The sequence below is a fragment of the Fonsecaea erecta genome (assembly GCF_001651985.1).
Source record: "Fonsecaea erecta strain CBS 125763 chromosome Unknown Scaff1, whole genome shotgun sequence".
In the NCBI taxonomy this organism is placed as follows: domain Eukaryota; kingdom Fungi; phylum Ascomycota; class Eurotiomycetes; order Chaetothyriales; family Herpotrichiellaceae; genus Fonsecaea; species Fonsecaea erecta.
The window spans coordinates 1,208,850-1,225,066 of NW_017387244.1; the positions used below are offsets into that span (position 1 = coordinate 1,208,850).

The following is a 16,217-nucleotide window of genomic DNA, read 5'->3' on the forward strand; positions in this document are numbered from 1 at the left end:
TTGTTATGAGCCCCGGCAGGTGCGTTGGGAAGCGGAGGAGAGGACTTACACAGGTGCATGATTGTCCTGCTGCCGGGGTATCCACGGAATGTCATCTCCCGTGGCATGGCGCCACCGTTCCAATGCCGATGTAAGTAAGTGCCTCGTCGCGTATGGGGGGGCGTCGGTTCTGCAAGGGGTGTGAAAGGATGAGTGATGAATGTTATCGACCCGAGTCTGTATTGGTGGATATGTTGCAGCTAATAGCCTGCGGAAATGAAAGATTGCAAGACAAACAGCATGCGAGAGTAGGTGATTCAGCGAGGTAAGAGCAGGACAGACGGAAGTACTGAAGTACTGAAGTACTTCACCATTAGTTGAGTGAGGCCCAAGGTCGGCGGTTACTAGGTCGTTTGGACTTGACACCTTCAAGATCGGGCCAATGCTCAGCCTCGCACAGCCTGGCCGCTGGCTGGCCTACATGCGACCCAATTCCTACCGTTGATCCCAGCTGTCATTCTTTGCGTGGATGCCATCATATAGTGTAGCCATCAGAGTTTGGGTCACAATTCACTGGGTCCATCAACTCCTGCTGAGTATGTCTCTCTTACGCCGAATCTGTGTAAGGAACGGGCAGGAGACAGGCTGAGAGATGGTGCCAGCAGGCACAAGGATGTAAGTTATACTTCTCCAGTCCAACGAGCCCCATGTTCTCCACTGGGACCAGGAAATGGACCTGGTCGTGAAGATTTGGTTCAGCCGCTCGCGTGGGCTTTCAGTGTGTCTCAAGCGGCATTTGAGATTTGGAGGCCAGAACTGAGATCCTGTATCGCCCGAGACGGGCTCCTATCATCTCACAGTAAGCAACGTTGATATTGTGCATGAGGAGAAGTAGGTCCTAGGAAAAGCTCAGGCAAATCTTGAGTACGAATACAGGGTATTGTACGTTGTGGCGCTGCTGACACGAGGCGTTCTCAAGTGGCGCTCACCGGTGGCCGGTTATCCCATCGGTCGCCGGTGGGTCAAGAGGAGAGAGATCCTCTAGATACAGACGAGTTCGAGCAGCTCAACTGGCCCGTGTGCTCGTTAGGGGTAGGTCTTCTCCTAGTGGAGGGGCCGTCCCCTATCCCAACGTCCCCCTGTTCCAACCTTCCGCTGAAAGCTTCTCGGCGGGCTGTGGAAGACAGGGCTATGTCGGCCTGGAGGAATGTCGCAGATATTGTACAAATCGTTCCTAGGGAACAAACCGTACCATGTTGAACAGGAATAGAGACATTGGAACGAGGGGACTGGAAGTCTAGGTAGAACATTTTCAGCGATGCTCAAGAAAGAATATGTGATCAGGACCAGCCTGATACGTCGGTCATCGCATTGCTACGTCGGCAAGTTCGACCATAATATTGCCGAGTTCCAAATCTCCTCGAATGGGCTGTCAAACTCATCGCCAACGTAGGGGAACCGCTTCAACTGTTCTCGAACTTCCTTCCAGTTCTCGAAACCTAGCATGCGAGCCAGCTGTGCGATGCCTCGCAGGAAGAAGAGCGATCCGTCGGCACCCACGAAGTAGATCCACAGCATGGTCGAGGCCACGGCGGGCGAGCGGTACAAGGGCAAAGGTATCAGCTGTAGGTGTAGTGCTAGATCTGCAGTGAGGCGTTCCAGTAGGTGGCCTTTTGGCATGTTCTTCAAGGATGTGGCCGCAACAACGAGTAGGCCAGCTATTCGCAACGATTCGTGTAGGCTCATCTCAACTGTGACTGGCAACTGAGTCGTAAGAGGCTGGACGGAGCATAGCAAGAAGCCGGCGAAAAGACGACGCAGGACAAGATTATCTTGAATCTGTGCTTGGGTTTTCGAAGCCATTGAACTGTTGAGACCGTCCGTCGCCTGGAGCAAGCATGCAAGACCCTTGCAGGTCTGCGAAGCTTCTTCGGTGCACAAAAAGGCTAATCTCGCAAGGTCAGACGTCGCCCAACGACCGGTTGGGTCTTTGGAGATTTTCGAATACACGGCCGCTTCCATGTCCCGGAGAGGCGCACACGGTATATTTCCTGAAAGTGCGGCCATCTCGAATTCCGCGAGGCACATGAGCTCCAACTCAGGATTGGACAGCGTGCAAAGACCCCCACGAGCATGTGCGATCTCCAAACAAGCTTCGAGATGTAGTCTACCTTCTTCTGGGTTGTTGGCCATGAACTCACAGCCAGCGAGACTAACAATGCCCAAGAAGATGGTCTGGTCTGGGCTCTGCGGATTCTCGCTCAGTCGGATGCGGATCATTTGGATTGCAGAGAGCTTGTAGAAGTACAGTGCGTGTTGGACTGGAGACGCCTCGTGGCTTACAGACATGCTTTGACATGAGGAAGTCGACATAAAAGCAGCTCGGGAATAAAAGACCGTCAGCTTGACACAACGTGTCAACGGGTCTCCGACATCTGCATCGAAATCCGATTCCATTGCCAAGTAAGGCAAATCCTCCTGTCGAATGTCAAAAGGGTGAGGTTTGGGCGGTCGCTCGCCAGATTGCTAACGCGTGTCAGCTTCCATTGTGTCAGGCCCCAAGCCCCAGTGTGTGAACGGGGGATCTCGATACCTTTCGAAACCTGTGGCATCGGACTCTTCGCCATTCTTGTGGCTTCCTCCTTCTGACTCTTTGCTCGATCTGTCCTCTGCTTTGTTGGCTTAACTTCCCAGCGGACCGGCTGATGAGCGTTTGTCTATTTGGGGCGTCGCCCACTTCTGGCTCTTCTCCAGAGGATATAGATGGGACTGGCGATTGTCTGGGCGATTCTGATGGAGTGGCCTCGGGGACTGCCAAGTCGACCATCACATGTTGTACCTTATGCCGATTGACTTGGTGATAGTACTGTGCGCAGTGCGATTTGATGTTGCTACTTTGTCCATCGGAGCGTCCCACTCTTCCCTTTGAGTCCACACTGACCCAAAGATATTGCTGGTGAGGTGCCATGGTGACTCCCTACATGAAGTTTTTGCGATGCAGTAAAGGTTAGAGTGAATATAGTCGAGATGCCCGAAACAGATAGCAACATGTCGAAGCCGGCGTCTCTGGTGCAATCCTCGATAGTGCATTTCTTTCCTCACTAAAGGAAGGCCAATAGCCGCCTGCCTGAGATCACACTGTTACATGATAATCAGCGTTCAGCTAACAAGCATTGTTAAGCAAGCTTAGTGCTGCTGCCTCCTGGCCCCGAGATTGTGTGCGATTCCGTCGGTCTCGCTCGACGTACCAATCCAATACTCGGAGGTGGATGAATCCGCCGATAGCAAGGCTGAAATTCCAAGTACAGTAGTATTTCGGCTTCGGTCGGGCCAGAGGGACAATTTTGTCAACCCGAGCCCATCGTAGAGCCAAAGGGCTTGGCTTCTCCGAGAGATTTGAGCCCTATTCGCTAATCTTCCGGTACCTGCAGAAGTTCGAACACCCCAGCGGAGTGTCCTAGTGAGATCCGGCGTCTGGGTGACCGGGCGTGGGGACAGAATTTCGCCATTTCTGATTAATAAGACACCCCTATTCTCGAACCCATGGTGGCACGGTGGCAAGCTGCCTCACCCAACATCGAGAACTTCCAAGCCATGCAGAAAGGGAGCCACACCATATAGTCTTGGAATGCTAGTTGATCCGAGTGAGGGTTCATCAAAATCTGGCACCATCTGGGCCGTAGAGGGTGTGGCAACTAAAAGATTGATGGCGGTCAGATCAGCACTTTTTTGAAGGCCAAGATAAGATTCTTGTCTCTCTTCCTGAGCACTGTGACAATGGTGCGGAAGTCCCCGGTTCCGGGTTCTGTTTGCCGCGCCCTGCTCACATGCATTGGAACTTGCAGGCGTCCGACATTTTGCCATAGTCCAGATATCGAGAATGCCCGAACGGTACCTCACCAGCCCAGAGCCACATGTATGCTTAGTCACAGCCTTATGTACGATGTCCTGGCCCGGCACCGACTTGTCGACACGGCGAAATACTTGCAGGGTGCGCGAGCCGTTCCGGATATGTTCTGATTTCGTCGTGAATTAGAACCTGCACTTAATTGATGAAACGCCACAAAAGAACATGTCGCTTGAACTTCCTGGCTTTTAATCAGGCCCAAAACTTACCGTTGCAGGGGCGGAAACCCGGATCGTGTGGATATAGCACAATCAGTCCGGACGGGAAAGAGGAGACCTACTGAGTTCGGAACCTCTCGCCTCAGCTGTCCTTTTGAGTCGCAGTGTGCTGATCAAGTCAGCAATTCATGTTTGCTTGTTTCGAACAAGGCTCGGGCCACCAAGCCATTCATCCCCAAAGGTTGTAATGCTGACGAAGCGGAACTGGGGAATCATAATATTATCAATTCCGCTCATGGGTTGCCCCAAGATATGTCGTTTCCAATGCAACGTTGTTGACTCCGTTGACCGTGAGAGGGGTACGCCATTCACATAAGAACGCACTCTCGACATCAGCAGCCATCCCACAAACCTCACTGTCATCACTCGCGCTGTCTGAAGTCTTGACAAGTCACGCCAAAGACCGAAAGCTTCGAAAGCCTACTTTATCGTTGTTGAGCAACTCCTCAATCGTCCTCGAATGGCTGCCACTGAGAACACCTTCGACTACATAATAGTCGGCGGCGGCATTGCCGGCGGCACGCTAGCCTCACTTCTGTCGAAATCGAAATCATCACCTTCTGTGTTGTTGATTGAAGCTGGCTCTGACGTATCGAGTCACCCCCTAACCCAGGCTCCCTTGGCTTGCTTCGCAGCACACGGATCGGACATTGACTGGAATTACAAGACCGTGTCTCAACCTCACCTCAACGGCCGGTCCCTATACGAAGCAGGTGGGAAAGCTCTGGGTGGCGGCAGCGCAACCAACTATGCAACTTGGACTCGTGGGCCGAAGTTTGATTTCGACCGCTGGGGTAAGCTTGTGGGAGACGCAAGATGGAGTTATGATGGTCTCTTGCCATATTTCGAGAGGACTGAAAAGGACTATATTTCAACTGTGGCGGTGTCGAAGAGCAGCCCTAACCGCAAGTATCCCCTGAGGGACCGAGTCTTGAAGGCATGGCTTGACCTCGGTCTGCACAAAATCGAGAATGCCAACAGCGGTGACCCTCTGGGTGTCGGCGAATTGGTCGAGAGCTGGAAGGATGGAAAAAGGCAACTTACGAGTGAAGTGTTTGACTTGAGGGATGTCAAAGTCTTGACTGAAGCCGTGGCGCAAAAGGTACTTCTCGAAGAGCGACACGGAAAGCTTACCGCCACGGGTGTACAACTTCACGACGGGAGGAAGTTTCTGGCATCAAAAGAGGTCATTATCTCGGCAGGGGCATTCCGCACGCCACAGCTCCTCATGCTTAGTGGGATCGGTCCAGCTGCAGAGTTGAGGAAAGCGAACGTCCCGATACAACTCGACTTGCCTGGGGTTGGCCAGAACTTCCACGATCACCTCCTTATCGGCTTTGCTTTTCGACTCAAAGACCCTTCGTTGGGACTTGCCATGGGAGGGGCAGCCGGACCTTGGGCTGACCCAGCGTACCAATTAGGTCTTGCTGCGGACTGGGTTGTAACTGACAACGTTCCAAGGTCTTTCTTAGAGGAGGCATTGAAGAAAGATTTGGCCAGCGGTCCATCTCAAGGTGAAAACGGATATGCCGCATCCCTTCTCGATTCTCGGGCAGCGCACCTTGAATCAATCATGATATATGTCCCGGGTGGGCCACCGATCACCAACATGCATGTTCCGTTCGACGGAACACACATTGGCGCCGTGGTTGGAGTCATGTCTCCGACTTCTCGTGGCAGAATCAGCATATCTTCCACCTCAGCATTGGACTCGCCGGTCATTGATCCCAACTATAATGCAACAAATGTCGATCGCACTCTTTGGCGTTATGGGATTCGTCGCCTACTCAAAGCCGTGCACAACTCCCTGTCAGACGTGATCGAGTCCGACAATCCTCCGCCTGACTTCGAACCTTTGACAGTCGAGTCTTCCGATTCAGCAATTGACGATCGGGTACGATCCGAAGCTCGGACTTTCTTCCACGCAGCGGGAACAGCCAGTATGGGTTCTGTCGTGGATACTGAGCTGCGAGTCAAAGGCATCGCTAGGTTGCGAGTTGTGGATGCAAGCGTAATGCCACTACCGATTGGCGGGCACCTCCAGGCCGCGACCTATGCCATTGCTGCTCAAGCCGCGGATCTGATCACGCAGAAAGTGATGAGTAGGGAAGATTGGTTGGCGACGAGTTTAGAGTAGTATAATGCAAGGTCGTTGTCGAGATTCCAAAAAAACACTCCTCCTCCTTGCTGAAGAAATGCTGTACTTCTTGTCCCATCTGGAGTTCTTGGCCCTCATCGCATGGTCGTAGATAGTATCATGGGGATCTCGGGTACCTCAAAATCCGGCTGAATAGTACTAGCACTGCGGTGTACCATTCGTTGGACCACCAACAAGGACGGCTTCGTAGCTATTGGCTCAGGCTTAGAGTTTGGTTGAGCTCGTACATAAGCTGCAGGGCGCTATCCCCGGATTCTGCAAGGTTCGGTTCTTTTTGCTGCCTGGAAACGGATACCGTGTATGGGGACATACCAAGAAGCTATTTGGCCTGCCTGGCAATGCGTAGGCCCAGCCATTGTTGTAATATGCCAACTTCGCCATGTGCTTGAGGACATCAGCAAGTCCTACCGTCCCACTTGGCACCGACGCAGCAGGTCATCTGAATGATGAAGGCCAAGGTGCCAGGAAGAGGGGCAAACCGTACAACAGGGTTGGCAAGAACATTAGACCGCGAGACACGAATGGCCAAGGCTCTTGGACGGAGCGACTTATTCATCATCCCAGCCTGCCATGCCTGGGGAGAACTGATGAAGCCAGAACCATAAAGACCCCGACCTACTAGCTTTCAACTCCTGCAAGGTGCTTCGCTCAGTTGAATCTGGGAGCAAAAGATTGAGGACTAGCATATTTCCAACAAAGACAATATCGAAGTCGAGACACCATGTCGTCCACAGACCAGAAGTATAGAGAATCAATCGGCAACTTTTCGGATCTAAGTGCCCATGAGCAGTCACTGAGTCTGAATGAAGGTCACCTGGAATATGACAAACACGCTGAGAAAAAGCTGATTCGGAGAATTGACTGGCGACTCCTTCCAATTCTGGGAGCGCTGTACTCAATCGCGCTCATTGATCGTGTCAATGTTGGAACACCACCCTCCACTCGGACACTCCGTCAGCGCTGACTTGATCAGGTCTCCAACGCCCGAGTTGCGGGCATGGGAGAGGATCTTAACTTGGAGATTGAAAATCGGTATACAGTCGTTTTAGTGGTGTTCTTTCCTCCGTACTTCCTCTTCGAGGTAAGGACCATGCATTTACTTCTCAAGAATTCCAGACTGAACATCTTCCAGCTACCGTCGAACATTGTCCTTCGCCGAGTGGGAAGCGCCAACTGGCTCTCATTCATTGCGTTTTCTTGGGGATGTGTCATGATAGGTCAAGTTAGGAGGCATCCTTGATCCCTCTCTGCGCCTTTCGTGACTGACGCAAGCATAGGGATTCGTCAAGTCATATGAGGCACTCGCCGTCTGCCGTACCATGCTCGGTCTCTTCGAGGCAGGTAAGGAAAGCTTTCACAAATGTCTAAAGCCGACTAACGGAATGATTGAAAGGCTTCTTCCCCGGATGTGTGTACTTGATCAGTTGTTGGTATGTGCGGTATGAGGTCCAGAAGCGGTACGTTAAAAGGAGCGGTATCGCAAGCAGAGCTCTAATGTTCCAGGCTTGCTTTCTTCTATATTCTGTCAGTTCTCGTCGGCGGCTTCTCGAATATCCTTGCGTATGGTCTGATGCAGATGGAAGGCGTAGGCGGCCTCAGAGGATGGCAATGGATCTTTGTCAGACGGCATGGCCCTTGAACAAGACCATAGCTAATGGTGCACAGATCATCGAAGGCCTGATGACCGCGGTCATTGCCGTCATCGCATGGTTCATTATCATTGATTTTCCGGACAAGGCTGAGAAAAAGGGCCTGTTAACACATGAGCAAGCCTCATTCATTGTCCAACGGATCGAGAATGACCGGAAAGACGCTGTCCCCGATCCTCTCACATGGTCCAAGTTCTGCCATCATCTCAAAGACTGGAAGCTCTGGGTCTTGTATGCCAACGACTTCACGGTGCTTTCTCCCCCGCTGACATCTCCCAGTGCGACAATGTTCATGTCCACGACGATGCCAGCCTATGCATTTGCGTATTTCACACCAGTCATCGTTCAGGTAAGAAGTCTTGTGCTGTCAACTCTGAAGGGAAGCCGGAGCTAATCTGTGGCAGGGAATGGGATACAGTGCAGGCGTTGCCAATTTGCTATCAGCACCTCCAGTCGGCGCTGCAGTGATCAGTGCTCTGGCATTCGCATGGGTTGGCGACAAATACCACATGCGAGCCCCTGTGATTGTGACCCAAGCAATCATCGTCATTACGGGGCTCATGATCACCGCCTATCACAGTTCGAATGGAGTCAGATATTTCGGCATCTTCTTGGGGGTTGCGGGATGCCAAGGGAATATCCCAGCTATTCTTGCATATCAATCCAACAACATTCGGATGCAGTCCAAGCGGAGTGTGGGCAGCGCTCTTCAGATTGGATTCGGAGCGATTGGCGGCATCATCGCTTCGACGGCCTTCGCCCAAAAGGAAGCTCCCACGTACAGAAGTGGGCTGTGGACTACTGCCGCATTGCAGCTCTGGATCCTAGGCTCGGTCTGCTGCACCACATTTTATTTCTGGAAAAAGAATGGCCAGGTCGATGCTGGCTCTTTGGAGAAGCCAATCGAGGGACAGGAGGGGTTCAAGTACACGCTCTAGATCGGTAAGCAACGGACGGCTGAATTTGTAGTGGAAGCTTGGACAGTGAGGCCCCGTCAAGGGCTTCACCACAACATATGTTTGACATGGGTTTATGAGGTTGATGAGCTCCAGGACCAGAGGCAGGTAGAGAGAAGAAGTCGCGGTAGAGAAATGAAAGGCGCTTTTGGCTTCTATGATCCGCTACAGCGCAACTCCGTCCGAGCATTCCACCCCGGAATTGTATAATCAATCGTATATTCACGATTTCCCAATCTTCAGCTTGTGCTGCGTTGAATGGACCATTCTACTTGTTCGGCGCTTCTTTTAATCGTCCCTGTCAGTCGCTGTGACATCAACTATGCCAGGACACTGGGGTGATTCAAGCAAAGGCCGCCTCGTTGCCTTGCAGAACCGCAAAAAACTAACTGTCGCACACACACGCAGACATCATGCCGAACAAGAAATCCAAGCCTAATGCCTCCAAGGGCAAGAGTCCTGCCCATCCGTCTGCAGCGGCGAAGGCGGCGGCCTCCGCGCCCGCTCCAGCTGTCGAAGAAACAACTCCCTATGTTCCTCTGACCCTTCCGAGGCCGAGCATCACAGACGACTTTTGGACCAAGAATGCACGCGCGAAAGCCCTCATCTTGTCAACCCTGGTGCCAGGGAGCGAAGCATGGAAAATTGCTGAACCAATCGAGATCGCCTCAGATATTTGGAGGGCACTGGAAGACTACTTCACCCCGATGCGTCTGAAGGCCAGAGCAAAACAGCCAAAGCAAGCAAAACAAGCAAATTCTGCGGACGCAGGCAGCGCTGGTGGTGGTCCTGCTGGTAGTGAAGTGGCTACGGCCTTTGGTGCAGGTGCAGCTCTTACTGCTGCTACGGTTTCTGCTACAGGCCATGTTCCACGCGCTGCCAGCGACACCACTATAAGCAAGAGTGAAGCGAAGACTGCCAACGGCAAACCCTCATCATTTAATAACTCGAGCTCCGGCTCCGTTGCGGGGAAATCTGTGGAAAAGGCGGACAAAAAAATGGACACGCCCAAGGACAGACCTCCAACACCGCCACGGACCGAGGCCACATCATCTGGACCTTCGGATAGGGTTCCTTTGAAGGCGGAGGATAACCACACGAGATCCATATCGCAGGGGCCCGACGACGTGCCGGACGATGTCGTAAGGTCGATCCAACAGCAGCAGATGTTTGTGGATCAACTGAGGGCTCACCTGAAGGTGGCGATCGACGGGGGAAATCCGCCAGGGTCCGGGATCGATTCCACACTGGCGGCTTCGAACGAGGCTCTGGTCCAACTTGATATGCAACTTCAGCTCTATAAATCCCGGCCGGAACTAGCTCAAGCTAAGGCTAAAGCTCAAGGCCAAGGTGCGCCTCCCAATTTGGGGCAGAGTCAGGCCAAAGCGGAGGCTGGCGCTCAAGCTCCTGTGGAAGCTCGGTCGCCGGTCGAGGATCAGCCACAGAGAAAGGCTGAGGCTCCAGCTGAAGCTCAAGTCCCGGCGCAACCTGCGATCTCCCAACCTTCCACACCAGCTGTCCCGCGACTCTCGACTCTAACGCCCTCGGGCCGCTGGAAAGCGCACCCAGTCAAGCACGACAGCTACCTCAGCGAAGAAAATGCGCTGGCTTTTGCACAGGGGTTCCAGGACCGGAAAAAGCAGATCCAAGCCGCCGCCACCAAGGTGCTCATGCAGAAACTGCCCACACGGGACATGCGGCTCTTGTGGGCTGTGCTGTATGGAGGAGAGGATGCCCCGTGGCCCGGATCGTGTTCGGCCATTATCCCCGGCGTGACGACCATGCAGTGGCAGAACAAGAGCTACGAGCTGGACCTCAACACGCTCGGATGGACGTGGAACAGCAAAGGGGATAATGAGAAGGGGTAAAAAAGGGCTTTGCCACGGCGATAATTGATATTGATAATGTCGACTGCATCGTTCAAAGGGTATCATCAGCAACGCGACAGGATCACTCAGCTCGTGTCACAGATTCAGACCCAACTCCTGCGCAGACAGATTCTGTTCATCTCTTACAGCCAAACTTCAAATCCCCCAATCCAGGCAAGCAACAACCCCACCAAGACAGCCAGGAAAGTGTCCGGAACGCTAACCCGTCTGGCAGCACTCTTCTCCCTGATGAAGGTGACATTCTGCGCCAATGCGATGATATCCCTCGTCGCATGCCCCGTCTGTGCCAGCTGCCTCAACTGATCCCCGAATGTGGCCAGAATGTTTGTGCTCCTGCCTGCCGGACAAAATACTACTTCAAATCCTCCGCCCTGGGGAATGATGAAAGTGGAGGTTTGATCGTCATAGGCATAGCTGTATGCGTCGGGACACAGCTTCTTCGCCTGTTGCGAGTAGAGGCTCGGAGAACAAGTGGCGGGCGTACCGTGGTTACCGGTACAACAGTACTTAGCTTTGTTCCACTTTGCACAGGCGCTGAGGCACGGGTTGAAGATGGGCCGTTGGATGTTGTCGTCGGGGTAGGGATAGACGCCGTCGCCCGGTTTGGTGGGTGGCGTGAGCTGCAGCGGCCAGGGACACCAGTCTTGCACGAAAGAAGCGGTCACGGATTGATCGAGAGGAAGGGGATAGGTGGAGTTGCTGCCGAAATTCGTGTCCGGGGCATTGCCTACGGGAGACAGAAGGGACGAGGTGCCGATACAGACCGGGTTTGTCAGGTTGGGAGGCACATCGGTCAGATTTGGGTTGTTGGTCTGCGCGAGCAAGGAGATGATGCCCACGGGGATGTTGTAGCCGTCAACCAGGGAGATATCGTAGAAGCATTGATTAGTGTCTGACGACATGGTGAACTCGGCCAGCGTCGCTGGCGCTTGTCCCTGGAAAAACCCAACGGACCTCAAATCAGCAAAGTGTCTTTTCATTCCAAGTTCAAGTGACTGAATGCTCTGCTCGTCTCGAATCATGTTCTCCTCGTCCAATGCTCTACTCACGCTCTCACCAAAGATATACATATACATGCACACATACATCGCAAGTGCAGATAACCCAAAGAGACCGCAACACTCACCGCACCCTGACACTGCAGGAAATTGCCACAGTCGCCGGTCTGGCACGGACTGCCGCCCTGGCCGCTCGCGGGCGGCGGCGCTGACGACCCACCGCTTGTGGGAAACGTGCAATTCGTGCGCGCCCACACGCGGCCCTTCCAGTCGAGCCCGACCGTCTGGGGCATGGTGGCGCCGGGGTTGAGCAGGAAGCCCGAGCTCGCCGGACCCGTCCCCGACTGCGTGAGGATCGCCGGCCAGATGGCCTCTTTGCAGTTGTTGGTCACGCGTAGGGGGAGCATTGTGACGGCGGTCGCGGCGTGGATGGTGGAGAGGAGGATGAGAGCTGATAGAGGTGATATATGTGGCAAGCAGGAGGATGAGGTGTTGTTGTTGTTGTTGTGAGATTGGGCATGATAATATCGTCTTGGTCTGCGCCGGGGACGATGGGGCTGCTCACATTCTCGACGCCCGTTTGCCGACCGGTCGCTGGCCATGGCTTGCTGGCCGGCGCAAGGGAAAATGGCGGTCGTCACGTTCTTGTTTCCCCCCTCCGACGTTTGGCCTGCTCTGGACAAGGGCTACCGTGACGTCTCCACTGAACTGAACTGTAGGTAGTGCCTAAATAAATTCGTGCTTGGATAGATACGGCTCTGTATATCTATCTGCTCCGGTATCAGAGTGGGCGTAGCGGCCGCTGCTCTAGGTTCGATGCGTGGAGACGGGTAGGTGAACAGGTTGGCTTAGCAATAACTGAAGTCTCCCCTCCCAGAAAAGATGATTGTAGACGTGTAAAGTATAGGTTGTTGGCAGCTGAAAGGGCGGACGAGTCTTAACAATGCTGTGTTTGCTGCCTTGTCCAGGCCTCGGAGGCGAGAAGAAAAAGTCGGTACAAGTTTGTGCGGTTTCTGGCCGTTTGAAAGGTACGAAGGAAGTTACGATCCAGCACCGTGAACCTCATAGCCGCCTGTGTCTGGGTTGCTTGGGTTATATCAGAATGAAAGGGTCGAGCTCTTGCAGGCTAACCAGGTTTTTCCCGGCTTCTTTGCTTGCTTGGATCGACTATTACCCAAGCTGTGTCGATCCCCACGCGGGCAATCTGGTTGTCCACGCGTCGACGAAAGCAGATCATTCACTCAATCATTCAAGACAAGTAGGTAAGAAGGAAGCCATTGCTGGTCAGTATTGTCGATATAGTCTACTCAGATCATTGGAGCGGCATTGGAACTGGGTCTGCAAGGCAAGTCAAGACAAAGCAAAGCCTCACCACAACACCTCATTGCTGCCAAAGATCATCGTTGGCCATGGAAGATTGCCCAGGGACTACATTCTGGACGAGGTACCTTGTTCTTCGCCTGCAGGGTGATGCGTGGGGCATATGCCGTATGATGTCATCTTGGCATTCAGTATCTCGAGAATGGATTGTGGATGGACGAAGGTGTGGTGGCGGTGCAGCATCCCTGTCCAGTCCTGATGTGGCTTATGAGTTGGACCTGCGAATCACTGGCGGTGCCACGGTCTGGACGTCAAGATAACATCAAGATACCGAGTACATATCCTAGAGGGAGAGGCGAGAGGGGGAAAAATGAGAGGTCTTGGTTTCACAGCCCCAAAAGACGCAGGAAACTGTTACTCACACCCTGCACCGCGAGAAGGTGCCTCTCAATCGCAGGGCATCCTCCTCTTTCCAAAGTCTCGCGAGACCGATTTTCTATACACTTTCGGGGATGATGTCGGCCCCACGGTCAAAGCCCCTAGGCTTTACCCTTATGCTTCTTCTGCTTCTTATGTATTTTCTATTCTATTCTTGTCGTTTCTTTTTGAAAGTGAACTCCTTCTTCTCTCCGACCAGTCGTATCGCCATGTACGACGCGTATTGGGCTTGTTCCGTGTAGACTAGAGGACGTCAGTAAATATTAGTGAGCCTACCACTAGCTCGTACATAATTTAATCCTTCCAAAGTTGCTGCAAAACGGTACCAGCTCAGTATTTGCGTTCTGTGAATAGGCACTGTCGATGATATTGCTGCGGCAGTTGTTGTGCTGTTTTGTTGTGATAAATGCACTCGGTGTTGATGTAGCCAGCCTAGATATGGCAATAATTCTCGTTGCAAATGTTGCCACTTCGATATTGTCGCAGCTGAAATATGTTGCTGACAGATAAGTTGTACATCCGAAAGATGTGGCATTTAAGATGGCCGTTGTCGCTGTCTGATTTGGGTTGGCGATTATTTGATTTGAGGGAAATATTTGAATCAATAGCCTGGTGCACGCTCAAACATAGAATCCGGTATATTAATACTGTGGCTGCTCATGGTGAGAGCTGGGTTGAAATGTAAATATGGAGGCTGAGGCAATGTCCATGGTGGATACAGGCCAGGTGGCGGTAGTGATGGTCGTGGAGGAGAAGGTGGTGGTGAATGAAGGGCCCCGTTAGGCAGTAGTTGACATTGATAGAGGTGATCATATGCACAGGACGGAGGTGGGCACCATTCTTGCTGAAAAGGAAATGGTGGTAAATACTCCTGAGGAGGAGGAGTAAGGATTCGTGGCGTCAAGGGCTCCTGCCAGAAAGGAGATGGTGCCGGAAGCGTAGCACATGCCGAAATCGGTTCTGGTGTCGTCGGTCTCGAAGGGGAGAAGATGGTTGAGATCGTTTGAAGAACTGTGATCATGTACTCGTGTCCGTGATCCGATGTTCCATTTTGTCTGTGAAACTCGGCCGTCTTCCTTCGTAGGTTGATGGCTGTCTCCAGGTTCTCGACTACGTTCTCGGGCATTTGGATGCCGTCTCGAACGGCTGAAACGGCCAATTGGAGATGATTGTTCAGGGGAGTTGTGCTCGGACGGTTGTAGAGAGCTCTGATCCAGGACAGAACATTGTCTGTTGCTTGTTTGTATTGGCCATAAGTCTTTCCATATTCCGGATTGAGGATAGCCATGTTGTATAAACGTGCCAAATATGTGTAGATAACTGTGAACGTCGGCAAGATTGAAGATGAATTCGAAAGATTTGTCCGAAATGAGTGGTATGTCTAGCAATTTGCGTCCTTTGGTGCATCCGGGTGTGTAGAGAATGAGCGTGTTGCTGAAGTTGATGTGCGGTGCAGTATGTTGCTTGTCGCTGAGCGTGCTGTGTATGTGTTTGTATTTCGAGTCTGGGAGGTAGCCACAGGAAAAGGAGAGTATTGAGGCATTTATACAGATAGGCAGAAGACTCAGGAAATATTTCGAACATCTCTGTATCAAGACAGTATTGTTGGGCAAGGGAAAATGATGAGAAACTTTCTTCTAAGACATACCATGCCCACGATAACTCACCAGCTTTGGTCAATGCCTTGATAGAGCAAGGGAGTACCATCACAGTTGCCTCATCCAGCTCGATGATTGGTTGGGTAATCTGAACGAGGCTTTCGGCCGAAGAAGCGCCTCGAGTGTACAGTCATGGATCAGCCCCATCGCGATGAGAGGTGGAGAGGTCGTGAAGACTGATCTGGGAAAGCGGGATAAAGACTTGTGCGTGAACAACGGCTCTCCAATCAAATCCGATGAAGAAACTCTCATAAGGATAGACTTGTTGTGAGTATAGGTTTCCTGTGGAGATCCGCGAAGAAGTATCTGCTAACCTTGACACAGGGGCCGTGGCAAAGTAGCTGAAGGGCCGTCTGCACTTGCAAGTGCAGGTCAGAGCTTTCCATGAGACAGGAAGCTATTCCTCCAGTGAGCTACCATGAGGACAGCCCTCCAGTTGGCCCAAAGCATACTGAACCTCAATGCATGCCGGACCCTCCAATCAAGGTCTGCTGACTTACGGTGGCTGGAAATACAGACCGTACGCTGTGTAATGATTTCGTCTCTAGTGCAGGACAGGGTGGTCTCTGAGCTACCTGAGCCAACGTTTGGTCGTGATATAGTTTCCATGGAGAAGTGGTCCGAGCCATGTTGTACCACGAAAAAACACCAATCGACATCTTGTGAGTGGATTCAGATCACATCCTTAGACTTTCGACCAGACTCGAAACAAAGTCTAAGTCAACACGGTGAGGGCCGCGAAAAGGGAGACCCGTCGAGAAGATCAGGCAACAGAACGGAGGCAGGACCAGCGTTGAACTGCTGGAAGGATACGCGAAGCTAAAATCCTGTGGGCCTCAAATGTGTCTGCTTGGGGCGAACCAAGGAGCATTTCTGTTGTGCGTGTCTAACTGCACAAGCGATGAAGCGAGAACTTATGGTCGGGGAGGGAATTCAATCGAGAAGGGAAGACATTTCGCAAGGACGGCCAGCTCCTCGCCACGAGGAGTGATCTCTTCGATCTCGATGAGATAGGCTGGAAATGTCGGATAATAGCATGGAGAGAAG

The 16,217-nt window shown here is 52.4% G+C and overlaps 6 protein-coding genes across 6 annotated transcripts; 3 read left to right on the forward strand and 3 right to left on the reverse strand.

Annotated features, from left to right (window-relative positions):
• Positions 1-1,353: 1,353 nt before the first annotated feature.
• AYL99_00406 (hypothetical protein) lies at positions 1,354-2,947 on the reverse strand (the record flags this gene model as incomplete). The annotated part of the gene is made up of 2 exons (XM_018831922.1): positions 1,354-2,505; positions 2,573-2,947. The coding sequence occupies 2 exons, from the start codon at positions 2,945-2,947 to the stop codon at positions 1,354-1,356; spliced, it is 1,527 nt and encodes a 508-aa protein (XP_018697801.1).
• A 1,617-nt stretch (positions 2,948-4,564) lies between these two features.
• AYL99_00407 (hypothetical protein) lies at positions 4,565-6,241 on the forward strand (the record flags this gene model as incomplete). The annotated part of the gene is made up of 1 exon (XM_018831923.1): positions 4,565-6,241. One exon carries the CDS (start codon positions 4,565-4,567, stop codon positions 6,239-6,241), a length of 1,677 nt encoding a protein of 558 aa, XP_018697802.1.
• Positions 6,242-6,983: 742 nt separating this feature from the next.
• Positions 6,984-8,849, forward strand: AYL99_00408 (hypothetical protein; the record flags this gene model as incomplete). The annotated part of the gene is made up of 9 exons (XM_018831924.1): positions 6,984-7,184; positions 7,236-7,343; positions 7,395-7,484; positions 7,540-7,603; positions 7,656-7,719; positions 7,766-7,880; positions 7,928-8,142; positions 8,191-8,260; positions 8,316-8,849. 9 exons carry the CDS (start codon positions 6,984-6,986, stop codon positions 8,847-8,849), a joined length of 1,461 nt encoding a protein of 486 aa, XP_018697803.1.
• Positions 8,850-9,280: 431 nt separating this feature from the next.
• Positions 9,281-10,735, forward strand: AYL99_00409 (hypothetical protein; the record flags this gene model as incomplete). Its single annotated transcript, XM_018831925.1, has 1 exon — positions 9,281-10,735. The coding sequence occupies one exon, from the start codon at positions 9,281-9,283 to the stop codon at positions 10,733-10,735; it is 1,455 nt and encodes a 484-aa protein (XP_018697804.1).
• Positions 10,736-10,878: 143 nt separating this feature from the next.
• On the reverse strand, positions 10,879-12,161 carry AYL99_00410 (hypothetical protein; the record flags this gene model as incomplete). Its single annotated transcript, XM_018831926.1, has 2 exons — positions 10,879-11,691; positions 11,883-12,161. The coding sequence occupies 2 exons, from the start codon at positions 12,159-12,161 to the stop codon at positions 10,879-10,881; spliced, it is 1,092 nt and encodes a 363-aa protein (XP_018697805.1).
• Positions 12,162-13,660: 1,499 nt separating this feature from the next.
• AYL99_00411 (hypothetical protein) lies at positions 13,661-14,800 on the reverse strand (the record flags this gene model as incomplete). Its single annotated transcript, XM_018831927.1, has 2 exons — positions 13,661-13,755; positions 14,458-14,800. 2 exons carry the CDS (start codon positions 14,798-14,800, stop codon positions 13,661-13,663), a joined length of 438 nt encoding a protein of 145 aa, XP_018697806.1.
• Between the last annotated feature and the right edge of the window lie 1,417 nt (positions 14,801-16,217).